Below are 20,637 nucleotides of genomic sequence, written 5' to 3'. Positions count from 1 at the left end.
ACCTTCGTCTCACAGAAATGTTTCTATAAATGTGTTCCTAAACTGAAGACTAATTTACTTGAATGTCACAAGCATTGGGATGGTGGGAAAGCGATATACTAAAACCCTTTATTTCCATACAAGGAGTACATTACATCTTCAAAGCTAAAAATGGACTTTGACAAGCACACATTTAGCATGATCTCAATAGGATCAATGATTCATCAGGTTCTCAAGTGATTTCCCAGGATCTATTTCTGCACAGACTTAATCCCATATAGGGTAGGGAATAGCCTGCTAAGTAGTCATTTTTCAAAACAAACAAGACTATGGATCCATGTGGACCAGGACTTACTTGAAGTGGCAGTTTCACAGACAAATGTAATGAGGTTGTCCTCTATCTTCTCAAAAGATTCGAAGTCATCCACAATGAATACGTGCCGTTCGCTTGGTTTGCTGGCTATATTGGCAAGCTCATTGTACTCAACATCAGCCACACCAACTACAAAGACGCTGAACCCTGCAGAGCAGTGTTTATAGAGTGAATTACATAGCCCTTTTTTAGTCCTTTACTGTTTAAACAACTCAAAACAATGATGCATTTTCTCAGTGTATACAGCAGATCCTTTTCATTAACATAAACTTTCTTTCATGAATATGTACTTATTCCAGGTCTTCCTATCCTCTAGCTTATAAAATTGGATTTCCTAGAATAAAAGGCTAACAATTAAAAGAGAAACACTTTAATAGTAGCAAGACAACATGATGTGTATTCCCTTCCATGGATCCACAGTCCTAACATACCCATGAATTCTGCAGCATTCTTAGGCATCATTAACATTTTAAGCCAGCCTGACTCAGAAAGAAAGAATGGGCTCATTTTAAAATTTGATTCTCGAAACTGATTTTCTCAACAAACTCAGGGTCAAAGACAGCATTTTGGTCACTTTTAAAATGGAATCTACAATTCCCACTGACAATAAACTTTCATTTATTTAGGTTAATACAAATAAACAAAGTTTTCACCCCAAAAGCTTAATTTGACTACAAAAAATAAACTATATAATGAATTAGGTATATCTAAATAAAGTAACTTGAGGAGTAAGCATTCATAATCCCAATTTAAATCAGCTAGGAAGCACAAAATATGCTGAAATCTGCTCAAAGTACATTACATAAGAGCAATGATTTATGAAAAAGATGAATCTAATTCCCTGTAACAAAGTACTTTGCAATACTACTGTAGATAATACATAGCATAGAATTATCTCTAAAATATATCCACCTCAGTTCCTGGCTAGGGGTGGGGGTAGGAGTTAATGCAAGTACTGAAAAGACCTAGTTTCACTTCTGCTAATCCCAAATAAGGGCAGTGCTGCCAGGAGGCTGTCAGGATGCTTGGTTGCCCATATCTACCCCAAAGACATGTCACTAAGATCTGGCTGCTCCTCATCTGCAGTATACCTTTCAGCAATCTGCTTTGGGCCTGCATCTTCAAGGCTGTACTCAAGTAAAGGCTTCCCTATGTCTCCCCTTGCACTGGAAGCAGCGTCAAGACTCACTTCTAGGATCATCTCATCATTGCATTTCATAGCCACCCGGTCACTGCAGGGAAATCTGGTTTGCTCTTTGACAGCCCCTGAGTCACATCTTATACAAAAACTACACCATGTTATTTCTGAGCAATTACCAAACCATTCCACAATTAAATATAATTTAGAGTATGAAGTACAGATTAAACAGTAACAATGAAGTAAAATCAGCAATTTTGGGGGTTTTGCACTAATTCCTGAACATTTAAAACCATTAAAATGCTGAGTGCAATTACTACACATCAAATTCTTTCCTGGGCTTACCTGACTGCTGGATGATCAAAGCTGCCTTCTTGACCTCGTCCTGTGACCGACCGTCTGTGACCACAACCAGCACCTTGGGGACATTCTTCCTCATGCCACTCTCCCAGGTCAAGACCTTTTCCTTGATAAACGTGAGAGCCTTACCTATAGAGTGTGTCATGGAACATTTTAGTATCACCTCAGTGCAAACTATTCAAATGCCATTTGTCACACCCAAATGATAAGAATTTGAATATTAGAGTGAAATTGTATACTCAGTTCTACCACTCCAAATGCTTGGAAGAGTGAAGGTCTATGTATACTCTGATTAACTGTACCTGTTCTTGTGTTTCCTCCTCTGTACCTAATATTCTGGAGGGCCCCAAGGGCTAGGGCTTTGTCGTTGTACGTGTTCAGCTTGAACTCAGACTTGACCTCATCACTGTACTGCACAAATGACACCTAAAAAAAAATGTAATTTGGTAATGAGGGTATGTAATCCCTTTTTATATTTTAATTTTCCAGTGATTCCTCTAGCTGCAGAATGGGAAAAAGAAGTGTTTCAGATACAACAAAATTATAAGCTTTTTATAGCTAGTAATAACACTGACTACTGTTATCTCATTAAATTCTCTAATTTCTAATCTTCATTAAAATTAATAATTGAAATGTAAATATACTGTATTCATGTAGTACCTTTCTCTAGGACAGGAAGGGATGGGTAAAACTGGGGAGCAGTGAGGTTCCAGAATTAGAAATGAGAACACACCATCTAGAACTCAAACGCTGACTAAACAACTGGTTCTCAGTCAACTGCTCTTTCTGACTACACCCATTCTTCATGGCAATACAAAAGTGTCACACGTGTGACAGTAATCAGCACTCATCGCAAATTTAGTGGCAGTGTGATTTAGTGGAAAGAGTACAGACTTTGTAGTCAGGACATAGGACTACAATCCTAGCTCTGCCAATTTACAGCCATGTGACATTGGGCAAGTTTCCAAGATCTCCAGGTTTGGGCTTCCTCATCAGTAAAACGGAGATAATTATACTTACTTTCTATGCTTGTTTTAAGGACTAGTAATCATGTATACAAAGTATCTGGCACATAGAAGTCAATAAAATATGATAGTTATTTTTTAGTTTTTATTAGATATCTTAAATTTTTAAAAGGATGAAAAGTGACTTAGTTGTTGACATATTAAATTGAGAATATAACTAGCCTGACTCTACTCTTTACTCTTTTGGGTTAGAACAACATCCACAGGGTTATCTGGGGATTCGAAATTTAGTATATTCCATAAAGTACTCTTCCATATAAGAAGACATGATTTGTTTGTGGTTTATGTCAAAATCTCTTATTTTCATAATGCTTCTAATATGCCACAATGAAACAGTAAAAGTGCCAAAATAAAGGAGAAAACTCATCAAGAGGAATGGGGAAGGAAAGAAGAGAATTCAAAAGAATAATAATACAATATAGTCTTTTGCTTTAAGGAGTCAATGATTTAGACAAAAGAGAGGCATACAAATAATGACAATATAAAGTGATACTTGCTATAATAGTAATATAGACAAATCCTTCAGGAGCAAGGAATGTCAAAAGCCATCAAGGAAGCCTCTCCAGAAAGAGTGGAATTTGAAGTAGGTCTTCAAGATTGCAGAATCCAAGAAGTAGCTAATAATAACTTTAATCATATTCTCAGAGAGGTCTGGGAAGATCCCCCCAAAAAGTTTAGAGTCACTGGCTCTGAGTGTTCAGTTTATGTGTATATCGAGATCAGTGGAAGAGATTCTTGGCTTTACAGGTAAGTTACTGCTAAATGATGAATTACTTTTCAAGGCCCCTCATACTTTCACGGAAAGATAAACTTCTCTACGTTCCTACTCTAGTAAAACAAATACTTTTGGACTAATTCTACAACAAAATAATTGGTAGTTATTTTGGGAAAACAAATAATACACCCTTACAGTCAATAATGGCTATTCTTCTGGTCAAGGTAATATCTGCAATGCCAAGACAGAGAGGGCAGCAGGGCTCTACACACCCATTTCTGTCACTATTCATCACTGACTCCTCTGACTTAACAGAGTGTGACAATCACAGTGCATTAATTTCCAGAACATTAGATGACCTTTTATAGAAATGTATCATTGTCAGAGTTTTAAGCAGGAAGTTAGAGTTAGAATCCCCTAAATTCTCTGACAGGAATATTATCTAGCCAAAGAGAATACCAAAGGGAATATTTATTTTTCTGTGATATTATCATTTACACCCAACCCATTCCCAAAAATACATGTGTAATGAAAATGGCAAATAACAAAACTCAAAATGGAATTTGTACTGAAAAGTCTTTCTACTTAAAAGGAGAAGTTTAAAGGAGATAGCAACACATTACAAATGAATAGCCACCTATGAAACAGCACCCACCTGAATTCCAGCAGGACTGATTTCATCAAAGGCTCCCACAGTGTTGAAGATGAACTTTACAACTTTGTTAAAATTATCATCCCCAATACTCCAGGAAGCATCAGTCAAGAATACAATATCTGCTTTGGCCCCTTTGCATACTGAGAAAATAAAAAAGAGGAAGCCCCAAATCTCATGAATTCTTTCATTCAAGTAAAATTATATAACTGAGAAATACAGTCTAACACCTCACTACTCAAAGTGTAGATAAGCAGCACTAGCGTCGCCTGGGAAGGTTAGAAACACAGAACCCTGGGCCCTACCCCAGAGTTCCTGAACCACGTAAGAAAAGGCCCAGATGATTCCTATGACCGATACAGTGAGAGGCACCAGTCTAACTGGCCCTCAGTTTTTGCTCTGGAATTACTTCCTCTGTTTAGATCCATGATGCAAGTATGCATTTTTTCCTCATGGAATGATTCAAGTGGCTTCAAATAATAAATGAGGAGGAAATCAAATGAAAAGCAATGATGTTCAGAATTTAAGAATACCCATCAGTGGATCTGGAGATTTTGTACATAATTATCAAAGATTTGGTGCAAATAAGTGGTCTTTTAATTTTAAAGTAGGCCACTAGAATCTTATGGAAAGAAAGAAGGGAAGGAATGAAATAAATATCTTTAATTTGAATCTTCAGACTTGGAGACTAAAAATAAAATTCTGAAAGTAAAATTTAACAACATTTTTGTGTTTAAAAACTTAGCGTGTAGAATGTACAACACCAAGAGTAAACCGGAATATGGACTTGGGGTGATAATGATGCATCAATATAGGCTCACAGATTGTAACAAATGTACCACTTTGGTGGGGGATGCTGATACTGGGGCTGTGCATGTGAGAATGCAGCGTATACGTGGGAACACTATGTAATTTTCGCTCAATTTTTCTATGGATTTAAAACTGCTCTAAAAAATAAAGCCTATTTTTAAAAAAATTCAATGTGTTTTTAAGCCAAGATTATTTACTGAGTTTCTTTCAAGTTTAATTTTTAAAAACTCATCATTATGTCACCCTATAACAATACACTTAATTTTTCTAGAGCTTTCTACATTGAAGAAATATACTTTTAAAATCTGAAATGCCTTCAGTTAAACACTGGAAACAATGTGGGCAAAGAATAAAGCAGTAAATAATTAGTTTGAACTTAATTTCATAAAGCACAAAGAATTGCCCCAAATTAGTGACAGACTAGTCTTAATAGCTCAGTATGTCTTTTTACCAGTTCACTACAAGTGACAATTATGTCTCAGACTTCAGTAAATAGATACGTTTTAGCTTTGTATAATCTGGGTACCCCTCAGGTCAGAAACCAGGAATTCCAAAGCCAAAGGCCAGGGGCTAGTTTACAGATACAGCGAAAAAGGTTCACAGTGCCTATGGATGCCAGCAGTCCACAGAAAGAAATGCCCATCAGAGATCATGTAAAGTATCACTTGATGTTAATCTGCAAAATTGAGGAAACAGAGCTCCAACTGAAGAGCTAGAGTAGTTTAAGACTGATTTTATTCACACTAAAATGTGCTTGGAGGGAGAGAGGAAGAAATTACTGATAATCTTTTCTTTTAATCTAAAAACTCTTCAGGAAGAATAATAAATCAGAAATGTTCTATACCAACTGTAAATGAAGTAAGTACAGGCTGCATAAGTAAGAGGCTATAAATCCCTCTCAAATGAATGTATTGCCAAGTAGCTATACTTACCTTCCCGGGCGGGTGGAATTGTGGGAGGGGGAGGAGGTGTGGGTGGCTCTGTAGGGGCTTCTGTTGGTTTTACGGCTAGAATTAAAAAATAATAATTAGAAAAACACAACATGTGCACATTTCATATCACAGAAAGTAAATGTTAAGAGTAATTTAAATCCTTGATAATGAATCAAGTCTCATTGGCAGGGACATACTAGGAATTCTGTTTTATCCAAATTTGGTATCATTGGTAGTGATTCAACATTGACTACACAGCTGCATAAAGCAAAGCCAAGATTCAAAGGGTAATTATAAGGCCTGCAGATAGGATCAAATGAGTAAAAGTCACTAATATAGAAGTCTATCACTTTCTCACTGTCAACTAGAGCCACATCTCTCTCCTAGAGCCCTTTCCTTAAAATAACACCAACTCTATAACAGAAGCAACATGAACTTGCTGCAGATAAAGGTCCTGAACTGGCCATAGGCTCTACCTGCAAGAACAAGCCATCATTACATCACTACTGTTGCCCCTAGAGAGAAGTGCCAACACAGGAGTCGCTTAAACCTCCCACACCCAGAGCATTCTATTTTGAAGCCTTACGGAGACTTTCCAGATTACTCAAAAACTTACTGGTGTGTTCTTTGACAGGGACGCCTGGTCCTTCAAGGTTTGGTGTCTGCACAAAAACAGTGACTCCATAATCAGTATCTGGTGAAAGGCCAGTGAAGCAGTGACTGGTTTCTGACCCACGCACTGTAATTTCTTGTCCTCTAGTTCCTGATTATGACAACAAAGGAAGATAAAACTTCAATTATATTTAAAGATAGTTTTATACATAATTTTTAAAATAAAATGGCATCTTCTTTACTGAAGTTTAAAATGTTGCTATTAAGTACTCCAGTTTTTTTGTTTTTGTTTTTTGTTTTTTTCACACGTACCATCTGCAGGGCTTAGTTTTAGCCTGTAGGAGGTGGCTGCCCGGTGAGGTGACCATTTAACACAGAACGTATCCCACCCAACCTGGTAAGTTTTCAGATCTGTCACATTTAAATACACTACAAAATAAAGAAAGAAAGATATAGATTTGTTTTGTAAATAAAGGCAAAAAAAAAAAGCATACTTTAGTCATAACACAATTTTAAAGCATCCACTATGGCTGAAAAATATAAATGTCTAAAATCTTGCTGTTTATAAGAAACATATATGAAATATACATGAAAATGCACACAGTCAAAATAGATCTACCTTTCTGTCACTGATTTTCAAGAGAGAAAAAAAATCCATATAGTCCTTCTCAACACTACAAATGTCAAAGACATTTGATGGACGGTAATAAGAAATTTTCTGAAAGGATATCTGCTAAGTCCGTAAATTATTATTAAAGCACTGGTGAAAACAAACTCTATCTGGGCTGAATTAGTAATCATGGCACCCCCATGAAGACTTTCAATTAAATCAATGTATTTAGGTAATATATATTTTAACATCAAATGTCAAGAAAAACTATATAACGGTCATCCTCTTTCCTCCGTCTTGGATCCTGTGGTGGCCCACTAGAAACAGGACTTCTAAAAAGACAAATATGTCTGAAATGCCATGGTCCAAGGCCATCTTTTCAGGCTTTAAGTGGGGTCTCCAGAACCAGAGGGAGCACACAGCTCTTCTTAAACCTGAAGGTGTTTATGCTCGAGATGAAACTGAATTCTACCTAGGCAAGAGATGTGCTTATGTGTACAAGGCAAAGAACAACACAAGTGATTCTTGGTGGCAAATCAAATAAAACCAGAGTCATCTGGGGAAAGGTAATGGTGACATGGTTCATGGCAAATTCCAAAGCAACCTTCCTGCTAAGGCCATGGGACACAGAATCCATGTAATGCTGTACCTCTCAAGGATATAAACTTATTGAAGAGTAAATAAATAAAAGTGGATTTGTTTAAAAAAAAAAAAAACTACATAGCATGCCAAATCATTTATGAATGAAATTATAATTTCTGTTATTTTTATCTTTCGAAATTCAAAATATAATATTTTATGTAAACTAAACACATCTCATTATATACATATTTGTATACTCAATTGTATTACTTATGTATTTGTTTAGCTGGACACAAAAGAGCCAACTACTTAATGCTGAGGAAGTATGCATATTTTTAGAAGAGATAAAATTAAAACAAGCTGACCTAGTACTTTGTACTAAACTCTTTCTTACAACTATTCAAAGATTCATAACTCACATGTAGTGCCTTGATCCGTCAAGGGGACGCTGAGTCCAGAATCATACTGAGCATAAACATTCACATCATAGGTGGTGCTGGGATTGAGATTGTGTAACGTGTATGATGTCACTTCTCCAACAAAGACTTCCATAGGCTCATTGGAACCTTTAATAACAATCACAAAAATACAATGAAATATGCTAACACTAGTCTCAAATTTTTCTTAAAATCAAATGCCTGAACTTACACTCAAATAAGAGTACAAACACCATTAATTTCATAATCCTTTATGTATTTGTTCACTATAGCACATTCCACATTATATGGTGAATACCAAACTGTAAGCAGACTGGATTCTTTATCTTCTGATTCTCAAAGCATAGCACAGTCCCTAAAACATAGCAGGTGTTTGAACAATTTTTCTTTCATTTATTAATCACGCAATCAACTACTCTACACTCTCAAGCTTATTCTCTAAGTCCTACTTTGCCAGCATAGTGCTCTGCACATAGCAGGTGCTCAATGTATACTTTTCAGTGTGTCGTAGATATGATTTAAGAACACCTACCTTGGACCTCATTCCATAAATTTAGTGACTCAAGGTCCTCAGTTACCAACATCTCCTCCCCCTACAAGTTCTCTCTCCATTCCTTATACAGGCTCATCTTTCCTTTCTTGTGCCTTCTCTCCTTTATTTTTTTCTAGGAAAAGTTTCTGGGAAATTTCAGGAAGTTTGCACTCTTCCGGAGTGCATGGAAGATGCCTTAACTAATTTTGTACAAAGAATATTTTCTAAGCATGTAGACAGAATATAGAAACAAAGATAGTAAATAATTTAATCAAGATGATATTCATTTAGGTGAATATATTGATGGGAAGTTGAAAGTAAGCATATCATGAATAGACTAAAATGCATATGCCCAGAGTGGAATAACATCTTGACGTAATCGGAAAAATACAGAAATTTATATTGATTAAATATGTCTTATTTCATAATCATAATAACACATAGGATGTCTGAACACAAACATGTTGTATTTATGTGATTTTATGGTCCGGGTCAAACTTTTAGTCATGCAAATTAATAAGAATTTCATTTACACCCACAGTAACAATGATACTTTTAGATCATAAACTCTTCAATGTCTTTCTATAATAATAAAGGTGCTTCCTTACCCACTGGCTTGTACACAATTTTATATCCAAGAACTGGAGAAGGTGAAGGATCCCAGGATACCCTGAATCTTGTATACCATTCATCAGAGATGTGTATGTTCTGAGGTGGAAGTAGTCCCACTAAAACAAATATTGGCACACATTACTGACCTTTCATTGACACATAGAGAAAGCATACAACTTGATGAGTATTGATAGTGTAGCCCCATGAAAAAAATTTAATAATATTCCAAAATTTCCTTATCCAGAAAATTAAAGGTATTAAAATGTTCAACAGAGAGCTTAATAGTTTTATAAAAATAATGTTCTTTCCCAATACCACTCTATTCTCCACCAACATAACCCAGAGTAAATTCTCAAGCCTTCAGAGATACTACCTCCAACTCTGAAAATCAGTGCTATTAGGCAGTATGTTAAGTAGTTGCTGAGTTATTATTCATAGCATTACACAAATAAGAATTTCAACCTGAAAGACTTTTTCACAAGAGAAACTAGAAATGGCTTTGGGCCTTCCAGAAAATTCAATAACTATGAAAGATATTTTAATATATTTTGATATGCACAAAATTATGAAATATGCTATTTCCCCCAGAAAAGTATCAAAATATATTCTAAAACCTAAGAGAAAGTAAAAAATAGGACGCTGTTAATTAAAATCATCTTGATTTTAAATTAAAATCCCTAAACTAAGTATCCATTGACTCAGTCCTAAAGACAATGGGTATCAATAAATATATAAATTCCCAGCCTTCAGAGACTGAGCTCAAACAACTCTAGTTCTGCTTTTCTCTTAAGAGCAAATTCTGTAATGTTGTGAAGGTAATTTAAGCCCAAAAAGAGTCTGAGCAACTGAGTATAGTAAAGATCCTGAAATTATGTTACATAAGTGAATTTTTTGCTGAATAAAGTGGGAAAAGGGAATGCCAATATTTACCAGTACCAGAAACCAGGTCTATAGCCTAACACATCTTTATACTAAAGCAGTGGCTTTCAACATCAGCAAGTCCAGGCCACACCTCAGACCAGTTACATCAGTATCTCTGGGAATGGCACCCAGGCATAGCAATTTTTAAAGCTTCTCAGGTGATTCTAATGAGCAACCAAACTAAAGAAACCGCTCTAAACCATAAGAAATTGCTAACAGTATAGGCTAGATAAGGAACTTGAACACTAGTAATTGTTCATAAAGTACTTGGTACAATAGAAAAAAATATATATATTTTTAAAGTTACATTTGTAAAGATAAAAGATAAATGTTAATTATTTCATTTATTTATGACTTAAGATTCTCTCATAGCGAAGTGTTTTTCGCTGATATTAAGTTGACTGAGTTAATAGCTACAACTTTAACTGATATCACATAAACTAAAACATTATTCAGAGAATAAGCAATGATTTTCCAAAAGAGAAATAAACTACCTCAAGAAAAGCAAAATATGCAGATTTTTTGGATCCTTTTTCTTCTTTTAATGGACCTTTCAACAGTTAAAAGACAAATTCTGGTTTTATATTATTTTGACAAAATTCAATGTCTAATATAAATATTAACCTGGTGTTAATGTAGTATTTGAGATGTATTTGTAAAGGTAAAATTTAAAGGTTACAAAAGGTATAAGACATTTACCAGTCCTTCCATTTCCTATCAGATGGCCACCATCTCCGTCATCATAAACAGCAATTACAGTAATTTTATATGGAGTATCAGATTGCAGGGGCTGCAGTATTACATTGTTTCTTCTGCCTGGGACTGTGGTCTGTAGGGGAAGTTAAATTATAAATTTATTATCAGCTAGAGGACTTCCAGATCAAAAGACAATATTGTTTTATGTATTCCCAAAACAGTACATTTTCTTCATATTTTCTCTTTGTTGCACAATGCTCATAGCAAGGCAAATGGTCTACACTGCCTGTGTGCAGCATGGGAGAATGGTTTCAGAGTCAGACAGATTTGGGCTCAAATCCTATATTAGCCATTTACCAGCCTTGAGACTTAACATCCCTGATGGAAATAGTGGGCAATTACAGATGCAATGCTTCAATACCCATTACTGAGTACTTCAGCGCTCAGTAGCACCTTTGTTTCCCTCGTCTCTCATTCTTACATGTTACATTTTCATGTAGTCCTTCGACAAACATGTAACAAGTACCCACTGTGAGCCAGGTATTGGTACTAGCTACTAGGAATCCCTTAGTGAGGGTTTCTGCCCTCAAGAGTATCAGTTTGGCTGATACTAATTAGGTAAAAAGATGAAAACAAATAAATGGAAAATACATTTAACTACTTCCACGATGAGGAAATGATCGGAAAGATCTCTCAATCTCTCTTTCAATCCTAAACTTTACTTCTATAAACAATGTGAATCACTTATGCCAGTGATTCCCAGAGTAGAGTCCCTTGATTACAAATAGTGAACTGGGGGGAGAAATTATATTTTTACTCTTTTCAGAAAGTGAAGAGAAAATGCATATTTATACATGAGAAGGCTGAACAAACACTAAAGCATGAATTTCTTTGCTTTGGCAAACTAAGTGTGGCAATACTGCTTATATAATTTTGATAGGAAATACTAAATGGCAGTTACATGTGTTTCTGATTAATAAAACAGATGTTCAAATTAAAGCTTACTATATCAAGTTCAAGTAGATAAAATATTTTATAACATAGGAATAATGGAATGATCAAGAGGATGTATCAACATTTTGTGTAATCTTCCACTAAACTATCACATCAATTAACTACTAAATTTTAAAGAAAGTGCTGAGTTTTTCCATTCATAACAAATGGTTATGCATAGCGAGGGCTATGAAGAAGCTACAAGAAAACTTGAATCTGGTTCTGGAGAGATAAAATATGACACTCAAAAAGTCTGATGCTAATTAATATTACATTAATATTACATTAATATCCAAAACCAATGTGTACTAAAAAATGTTAAACTTAGAGAAAAGAGAGATCAATTAGCGCTGAAGTATTTAAGATAGATCTTGTAAAGAAATTAGATTCAAAGAAAGGGTAAGATTTGAAAAGTCACAGCATTCGAATATTGATTTAGGAAGCTCAGAATAATTGGCATCATGTTTTACTAGACTTAATTCCTAAAGTTTAATTAGGTGATTAGAAATATGCATTTCAAGAAATAAGACAGTTTTTCAATCTGTCTTTAGAATAGAAATGAGCTCTAAAGGCATTGATTCTCTATCGTTTGAAAGGCCATACTAGGCACATTCAGGTGGTTCCAAAATCATGTCAGAGAAAGTCATATAGAATGTGACCGTCACACAAGAGTCAAGGACTCAACTGCAATCCCATCACACTCCTAAAAAATAAAACTTAATTTCACCCTCCAACTAGGTCAGAAATTATAAAATGCTCAAATGTAAATGAGAAGCAGACTCACATATTCATCAATTGGATCACCAATGGTAGGAGAATAAATGATCCTGTATTGCTGAACTGGCCCATCAGCATGATCCCAGGCCACAGACAGGCTGTTGGTTGTCTCCCCAAAGACTCTCAGATTTCTTGGTCCACTTCGTGGTACTAAATAAATAAAATACAATAGAGCTATTTACCTGCCTGTGAGCATGACAGACATGGGGGTGGAGGGAGGGGTATAAAAGAAAACTTCTTTTACTCCAGTCGAATTAAGAAAGCTATTTGCAGGTATTTCACCATTAACTAGGTTGTTTACTCTCTATGATAAAACAGTTTTCTACGGTTTTAATGTGAAAACATAAATAGTAAAAAGTGCTATATTTCAAAGCTATGGTTACATGCTGAACTTCGGGAGCACAGAACTAGATTTGAACCTAAATGTACAGACTGGGAAAGAAAGGCATTATTTTAACCACTATAATGTGGTTAAACACATTATAACGGTTAATGTGTTTAATGAAAAATAGAGGCCAAGCCCTCTACATTTGCAAAGTACCCATTTGATGAGAACACCCACTGAAGGACAGAAAAGGGGAAGAAACCCCTCCTTAACTTAGGTCCCTGTTGAGAATATGACCAAATAAAGTTCACTCAGCAGTCAGGGACCCAAAGCTTTAGCCTGGAGTGTGAATGAGGGGGAGCGCAGGCGGAACCACACGCCCAGGTATACCTTCACTTGCACTAAGGTGGAGAAAGCTCTCACCACTTCTCACGCACCACCCACCACCCACCTTCCACTCCTCACTCACTCAGATAAGCCTCGCCAATTGAGTTACAAGGGAATAGGTGGAAAAAGGATTTCTGCCTCACGTGTTCGGCCCTGGGCGGGGCTGGGATTCCCCTCTCCATCAGAGTAGAGAGCCACGATGTTCACGGAATAGGGTGTGTCTGGAATCAGCCGCTCCAGCTGCACCGTGCGGGTATTTCCTGGCACCACAATCTGGAGGGGAGAAAATGCCAAATTCTGCCTGATGACAACCCAGATTCTTACCAAGTCTTTTATTAGTCAGCATAAGAACTTTGATAATAAAAGGCTGAGCCCAGACATGTCAAAAGCCAACTACTGTTTCCTCATGAGATCTGCCCAGCCCACGCCATTAAATGCAATTTATCCTCAGAAATTCCTCCCCCCCTAAAAAAAGGTTAATTCACACTTGACCTTAGTTGCTTCAATTATCTTGCATTTATGTTTATTGTAAAGATTCTCAAATATAACATACAGGGTTTATGATAATTACCTAAAGAACATCCTGAATGTTAGTACACATAAAAGAAGATACTTCTATCTACATTGATGGGGGAGAGATTTTTATATTAAAATAAAGAGCAACTTTATGCAATGAATACAGGCAAATTTGTCTGAATATGTCCTGACATACACAGGGACATGCAAATCAATATTCTTACAGAACACATGTATTGCTCATCATTTGTTTATCTTTGTTCATCATCACTGTTTATTTTTATAAAGACCTGTAAATAAAGTTAGTATATAAATTTACTTTTCCTTAAGTGTTCTGATTCTGTCCTTATTCAAATCAATAATTTCTGATTTCCAAATTATTACTCTACTTACAAAGCTGAATAGTATTATGAATTGAAGATAGATTGGGCAATTTGTACAAGCCAGTGAAGTACACACTGTAAGATAGGTTAACAATAAAGGTATTTGTACTTTACAATAAAAGCCCATGTTGACAAGATTGAACAATGATTTCTATTTATTACTGGAGTTTTTAACTCACATAGTTAATTTGCATTTTCCCAAAATTTACTTTTGCTAACTAATCTTATAGTTGATACACCTGCCTTAATTCATCAAAACCTATCATTTAATCATTATACTCTGGCATGTTTGTGGTTTGCATTCTCACAGGCTACCTAACATGACATAAACAAAAGTCTACATTCATCAGGAAGTGGAGTTTCTCTGAGACTCGGTGCCATACTAACAACTGGCTTATAATTCTGGGACAGCAGCCATGGCAGGAGGTGCAGTAAAATCTATAAAATTCATTTGCTGAGCTCCAAGATGACAAAATTACTTACAGATTCTGAGGGTCTCGTGCCAGCCACAGGAGAATACACAATGCGATACTGCTGCACAGGCCCAGGGGCAGGATCCCAGCGAACATCTAGGCTGTTTGGTGTAGGATTGTACACTTGGACGTTTCTTGCCAATCCTCTCACCACTGAGGAAGGAAAGCCAACACACTTTTCTTAAGTCTGTTTATACATGCAGAGCTTTTGTTATCACTTTTCCAGAACTTACACTCTGTAAAAGGATAAAATACTATCCTCCTTAAACTTCTAATTATCTACATACAAAAGCAGATGTAAAGTCTCCAAATCCAAATTTACCCACTGTTAGCCAATTATGGCCTTTGTATATATGGAAGCAAAGTTGTTGCCAATAAAAACAAACTAGTAAAAGTAGTAGTACAATTGGCCACAAAGGATTAAGGGATGAAAAACTGGAAAAGAAGCTTCAGTTTTACAACACATGTAATGGAGAGACAGGAGGAATTTTATAGTCTCTACCTTCTAAGTAAAAACTAACAACAGCTATGAGCCCAACTATTTCAGTCAGCCAGTTTCAATCATTTATTCTTTATTCATTCCTCCTTCATTCAACAAATAACTACTGAATGTCTTCTCTAATTAAAAAAGACAAAAGAAGGGAGAAATAAGATTCTCAGTTCTCAATTAACTGCCCAATAAAGACTTTAAAAAAAAAAATCAAATCCACATATTAACCCTAAACTCTAGTTTAGCCAATAACATCATATTTCTAGACATTAATCTTTTTCCAAAAGAAACCATCCATAGTTGCTTCTTTTTATCCATCAGCAAGTATATTTCTAAAGCCAAAGAAATGTTCATAAGCATACACAAAAGCCTTTAAGCAATAGTACAAAGAACAGTAAAAACACTATAAACTGGTAATGACAAATGAAAGCATACGGATTTTTAATGCCAAAAAGCCCTTCTTCAGCAAACCAGAGAAATATGCAATCAAGTAATGTGATAAACAAATTTCAACAATTCGCACTATGAAAGCCAACTACAAAACACTGCTTCACACAAATTTATAAAGCACAAAGCAAAGCTCAATGAATTTTTGTCAGTGAGAGAGAATAACTGAAATGGCATATTAATGATTATATACATATTTATAAATCTTGAAATTATCATTCCAGAAGATAAATGTCATTATAAATTTTTTATTTCCTACACTAAAATAGTAACAGTTGGTGGTGTTTAGGAGGTGAATTATATTTAATTTTTATGTCTTCGTTCTATCATTCTGAATTTTTTTAATTTACTTTAATGGGCCTATATGACCTTTATCATGAAAAGCTAAATTTATAATGAAAAGGCTAGATTTCTCTGCCTTCTTCCTTACATGTCCTTCCAGTATCTGATGTGCGTCCTCCATCACCTTCAGTATAAACAGGAACTACCGTAACAGTGTATGGTGTATCCGGCTGCAGATTCCTGAGAATGGCATAATTGGTATTCCCAGGGATTGGAACCTAAAGATTTCAATAAAATATAAAGCACTTGATTTGAAAAACTTATAAAAAAAAAATAATACTTCAAACAATATAATACTCAAAATACTAAGTCAGGACCAAGTCAAGAAGCAAGCTCTGTAATATTGGTATATAATAATGTGCCCCCATATGAACTGTTACAGAGGTTATAAAGACTTCTCTAGACCTCTAACTCACCCTAGGCTCTCCCTTTAGAACTTCCTAGAATGCTTACTTCCCCCAGCTCCAATGCTCCTCAATTCCCTTATCACCCAGGCACTAAAGCTCCAATCTATTATCCTCTATAAGTTCTATCAAATAAATATGAATTTCTTCAGTACTAAAATAAATCAGTTAACTCTTTCACTCCAGTTTTTAAATCATTTAGTTTAAACAAACATGCATTTTTCACTACAGGAAATAATTACCAGCTCCTCTGGACCACCTGCTGATGGTGCATAGAAGAGCTTGTACTGACGAGGATTACCCTCTGCATGGTCCCAGCGAACATTCAAGGTACTGGTAGAAGGGTCATATACTCTTAGGTTCTTCACAGTATTTAGAGGTTCTGGAACACAGAGAAATCACATCATAGTATGATCCTAACCAAGCACACACAAAACACAGGTGCACTGGTATCTCCCAGGAGACCTAAAATATAACAGGCACCCCCACAGTGGGCACCCCACAAATATGTGTTGAAGTAGTGAATAAATGGAAGAATGTCTGCGAAAATCTAGTACACATCTCATCTCTCCACAAAATATTTTGGCCCCAGATATTTTTTTTATCCTAAAAAGTAATATATGTCTTTCTCCACAAAGAGACCGTTAACTCTAAGCAAGGATGTTAAAAACATTATCATTTTTAAAATTCATTTTAAGGTATTAGCAAAACTCTGTGCCACCCTAGTGTTTCCAAATAAAGTTGTGATTCTGTTCCAATGGTAATTGTCAAAGAAGCTACAGGAGTCTGGGTTCACTTACTGGTCTTGCCTCTTCCCGTCATCCGACCTCCTTCACCGTCAATATACAGGGAGGATACAGTGATCGTGTAAGGGGTGTCAGGTTTCAGTTTCTGCAGGACCACACTGTTTTGTCGTCCTCCTATCGTGGTCTTGAGTAAAACACACATAGTGTTAACTTTGTGCTCTCCATCTCACCAGTCTGTTAGAAAAAGCCCTTTCTACAGGGGAGGTGTGAGACCCTTGCCAATATCTGGAAACATGTACCATAATGAAGGTTTAAAAGATATTTTATGGTATAATTTAAAATGTAAACTATGTACCTTAAATCACAAAAAGGACTCTAAGCCTTAAATGGATGATCTCAAAACTATATTTCAACTTGCTCACCGCCAGCACTGCGATCTCCTCCCAAAAAGGCATTAATCATAAGTGAGCTACAAAGGAACTTTAAGATACCAAAGACTTGCATCATGTTAGAGGCTCAGCACCATTCAGTATTATTCTTACTTTTTTACAGATGTTTTTTATTTGCTTTAGAAAAATATTAAAATGATTCAGCAAAAGCTCTAAATCTTTTGGTGTTCCCCCAAAACACTACCACTCTAACAGCATTAGCTGTGTAAACTACGTGTCCAGAACGTTTGCCAGGACACACTCAGCTAGGGGTTCTCAATTGTCTTCACGATACTACCTTGTGGTATGACACTTTTTAAATTTCCTCCCATTACAGAGTTTTAAGTATTTTACTAATGGCTTAAGGCCATCTAGCTATCTTGTTGAAAGAAAATTTGTATGAATTGTTAACAGTTTACCGAATTCAGATGTTTATGCCATACTAATTAAAAGCTCATGAAAATGGCATGCTGCCCACAATGAGAGCACATGTGGATGGCTGGATGCACTAGCACAGTCCAGATGTTTCTGACTTCACACCCGTTCCCTAGAGTAGTCTGAGTTCCAGAGGAAACCTCAGTGAATCACTGTAGTCATCCTCAAAACGAGAGAACTGAACTACAGTGGCTAGTTTTAATAAACTTAATATTTGAGGGTATGAGAGAAAAGTATCAATATCAGTAACAAATCTGAAAGCATCCACTTAGAAGAACTAGCCTTATGAGTAGGCAGAGAGAGATCTGCCTACTCCTATCCAACTATCCAAGATAATTCAAGCATCAGTGATTCATTACTTTATTTCATGGATTAGCATTGAAATGGAAAGATCCCTAAGAATAAGAAACTTAAAAGGATTATCAGCTATACCTTCCAGAAGATAAGTTTATGAGACTCCATCTAATTAAAATGGATAACTAAGAGACAGTAAGAGAGATTCAGAACAGCAGCTGGAGGGTCATTAACACTAAGAAAAGAAATGTTAAAGTGAAATTTAGCTTACTTTAAAGCTTTACCTAAATCTGGCCTGGCACAGACAAAAAGATCTGTTTATGACTTTAAAATATCAGCCCATCTAATGTATCTTATCTTATTTTATATAAAAGCCAGTTGGTTACAGTTGGTATTTAATTTTGATAAGCTATTTAACTAAAATAGACACATTCTCAATCCATTTATATCAAACTACCAAAGTCTAGTTCTATGGAAACCTCAAAAGACCAACTCAAAAGTCATGCTGGGGATGGGAGTGTTTCTAGTTCAGCTAAATCCGCTTACCATGTACTATCAGAGACCTTTAACCATACACCTTAACCATTGCCAACATCCACTTCTGCTAACACATCTAAACTGGTAAGATGCATAACTCATTTGCTGGAGCTCGGCTAATCAGATGATTAAAGATTAATATCACATTTCTAAGGCTATGTGAGGAAATACTATAGGCCCCCCCAAAAGTCAACAAAATACTGAACCTCACCAAAAGAGATATTTGAAATAAATCAGAAAGCATCACCCCATCTATATAAAAATCATGGTGCTTCCTGAGCTAAGTTAATATGTGCAGTTCTAGTCACACATTTCATAAAAACAAAGTTGGAGGAAGTTCAAAGACAGACAACTAAAGTAAGCAAGGTATATGGACAAGAGCTCTGCTAAAAAAGGGAAGACCAGGAAGATAAATTAGATGAAGGTTGAGGTTATAGTCCTATTGTCTTTCTCAGAAACATCCACTGGGATAAATATAAAAATAATAAATAGTATGAATTAGGTGAACAGGATCCAGATCTGGAAATGCCAGATCTAGGAGATACCTTATATCATACAAAAACAGGAAAATGGGAGTTTGGGAAATGTTCGGCACTTGATTAAGCTAGAGAGATATAGATTTTAAAAAATCTAAATAGACTCAAAAATCTAGATATCTTCATAGATAATCCAACCGTAATAGTTTTTTAAGGAAAATGCAGATTCACTGAGGCACCAGTCTGAAACTGTTCAGCAACCATGAAGAATAGCTCTTGTCTCTCATGAGGACATCCACTGAGTTTCCATCAGGGATGACATCAAATAATTCCACCTAATACAGTAAATCTTGAATCTCTCAAAAGAGTAAATATTGCAGTAAAGGAGTTTAAAAAAGAAGGGTAGAATTTGTTCAAGTAATAGTTTTTACGAAACAAATTACCGTTTGTTCATTGCCTTCGCCCGTTGAAGGCTGATAAGTGATTCTGTATTTCTGCACACGACCACTAGCGGGATCCCACTTAACGGTCAAGCTGTTGGATGTTGCATTGTACACCTGAAGGTTCCGTGGGCCACTTTTTGGAGCTGAAAGAAAATTGTTGAGAAACAGAGCAAGCACAGAGAACAATGCCTCCCCCCAAAATATGCACTGTTCCCAAAGAAATCAGTAGAGCTGTATACTTCTAGGTTTAGAACTAAATTTGACCCCATGATAAATCGTAGTCATTGAAGCTTAGATGACTCCTTAACAAATAGTAGCAAAGCAAAGTTTCCCAAGAAAAGCCTGTTTAAAAGAGGTCCCGATCAACACATTACAGTTTAAAAGCAGGCCTATCTGCAATGAATTTTGTGGTATTTTTCATTCATTCATTCATTCACTCATTCATTATCTGGCCATTCACACAATTCAACAAATTAAATTCTTACCTTGTGTTGTTAAGGGTATCAAACGCACTGAAAGAAAAAGAATTTGGGACAATATTACTAATATAGCTATAGCTCTGTTTTTTAAATTAATTTTAAAATAACAATGCCCTGAAGGCTGAACACCTACGTGTGCGCTCACTGCCAATCAGGTCATCGCTCTCTGACTCATCAGGATAGATGGCAGTAACAGAAACCTCATAGAGAGTGTTTGGGTTCAGGTTTTCAAACACCAAAGTATTTTCATCTCCATTTAAGATGGTCTTAGGGAAA

General features: G+C 35.9%; 1 protein-coding gene and 1 pseudogene across 4 annotated transcripts in view; one reads left to right on the top strand and one right to left on the bottom strand.

Annotated features, from left to right (window-relative positions):
* The window catches only part of COL12A1 (collagen type XII alpha 1 chain), a 110,599-nt gene that overhangs the window by 31,132 nt on the left and 58,830 nt on the right, over positions 1-20,637 (bottom strand). For all 4 annotated transcript variants that reach the window (XM_015600423.2, XM_006926377.3, XM_025042896.1 and 1 more), the window contains 19 exons: positions 20,495-20,627; positions 20,368-20,394; positions 19,883-20,025; positions 17,324-17,453; positions 16,766-16,905; positions 16,208-16,337; positions 14,851-14,993; positions 13,612-13,741; positions 12,764-12,906; positions 10,990-11,119; positions 9,366-9,485; positions 8,208-8,354; positions 6,909-7,025; positions 6,601-6,747; positions 5,985-6,059; positions 4,246-4,385; positions 2,153-2,276; positions 1,836-1,979; positions 335-499 (listed from right to left, as the gene is read on the bottom strand). In XM_015600423.2, coding sequence (XP_015455909.1) covers positions 335-499; positions 1,836-1,979; positions 2,153-2,276; positions 4,246-4,385; positions 5,985-6,059; positions 6,601-6,747; positions 6,909-7,025; positions 8,208-8,354; positions 9,366-9,485; positions 10,990-11,119; positions 12,764-12,906; positions 13,612-13,741; positions 14,851-14,993; positions 16,208-16,337; positions 16,766-16,905; positions 17,324-17,453; positions 19,883-20,025; positions 20,368-20,394; positions 20,495-20,627 — 2,428 coding nt within the window. The remainder of the gene's footprint in view (positions 1-334; positions 500-1,835; positions 1,980-2,152; positions 2,277-4,245; positions 4,386-5,984; positions 6,060-6,600; positions 6,748-6,908; positions 7,026-8,207; positions 8,355-9,365; positions 9,486-10,989; positions 11,120-12,763; positions 12,907-13,611; positions 13,742-14,850; positions 14,994-16,207; positions 16,338-16,765; positions 16,906-17,323; positions 17,454-19,882; positions 20,026-20,367; positions 20,395-20,494; positions 20,628-20,637) is intronic.
* On the top strand, positions 7,101-8,201 carry LOC112474615 (annotated as a pseudogene).

Source organism: Pteropus alecto, unplaced genomic scaffold, assembly GCF_000325575.1.
Source record: "Pteropus alecto unplaced genomic scaffold, ASM32557v1 scaffold7, whole genome shotgun sequence".
Lineage (NCBI taxonomy): Eukaryota > Metazoa > Chordata > Mammalia > Chiroptera > Pteropodidae > Pteropus > Pteropus alecto.
Note: the sequence above shows the minus strand (reverse complement) of the source record. Positions and strands in the feature narration are given on the sequence as shown.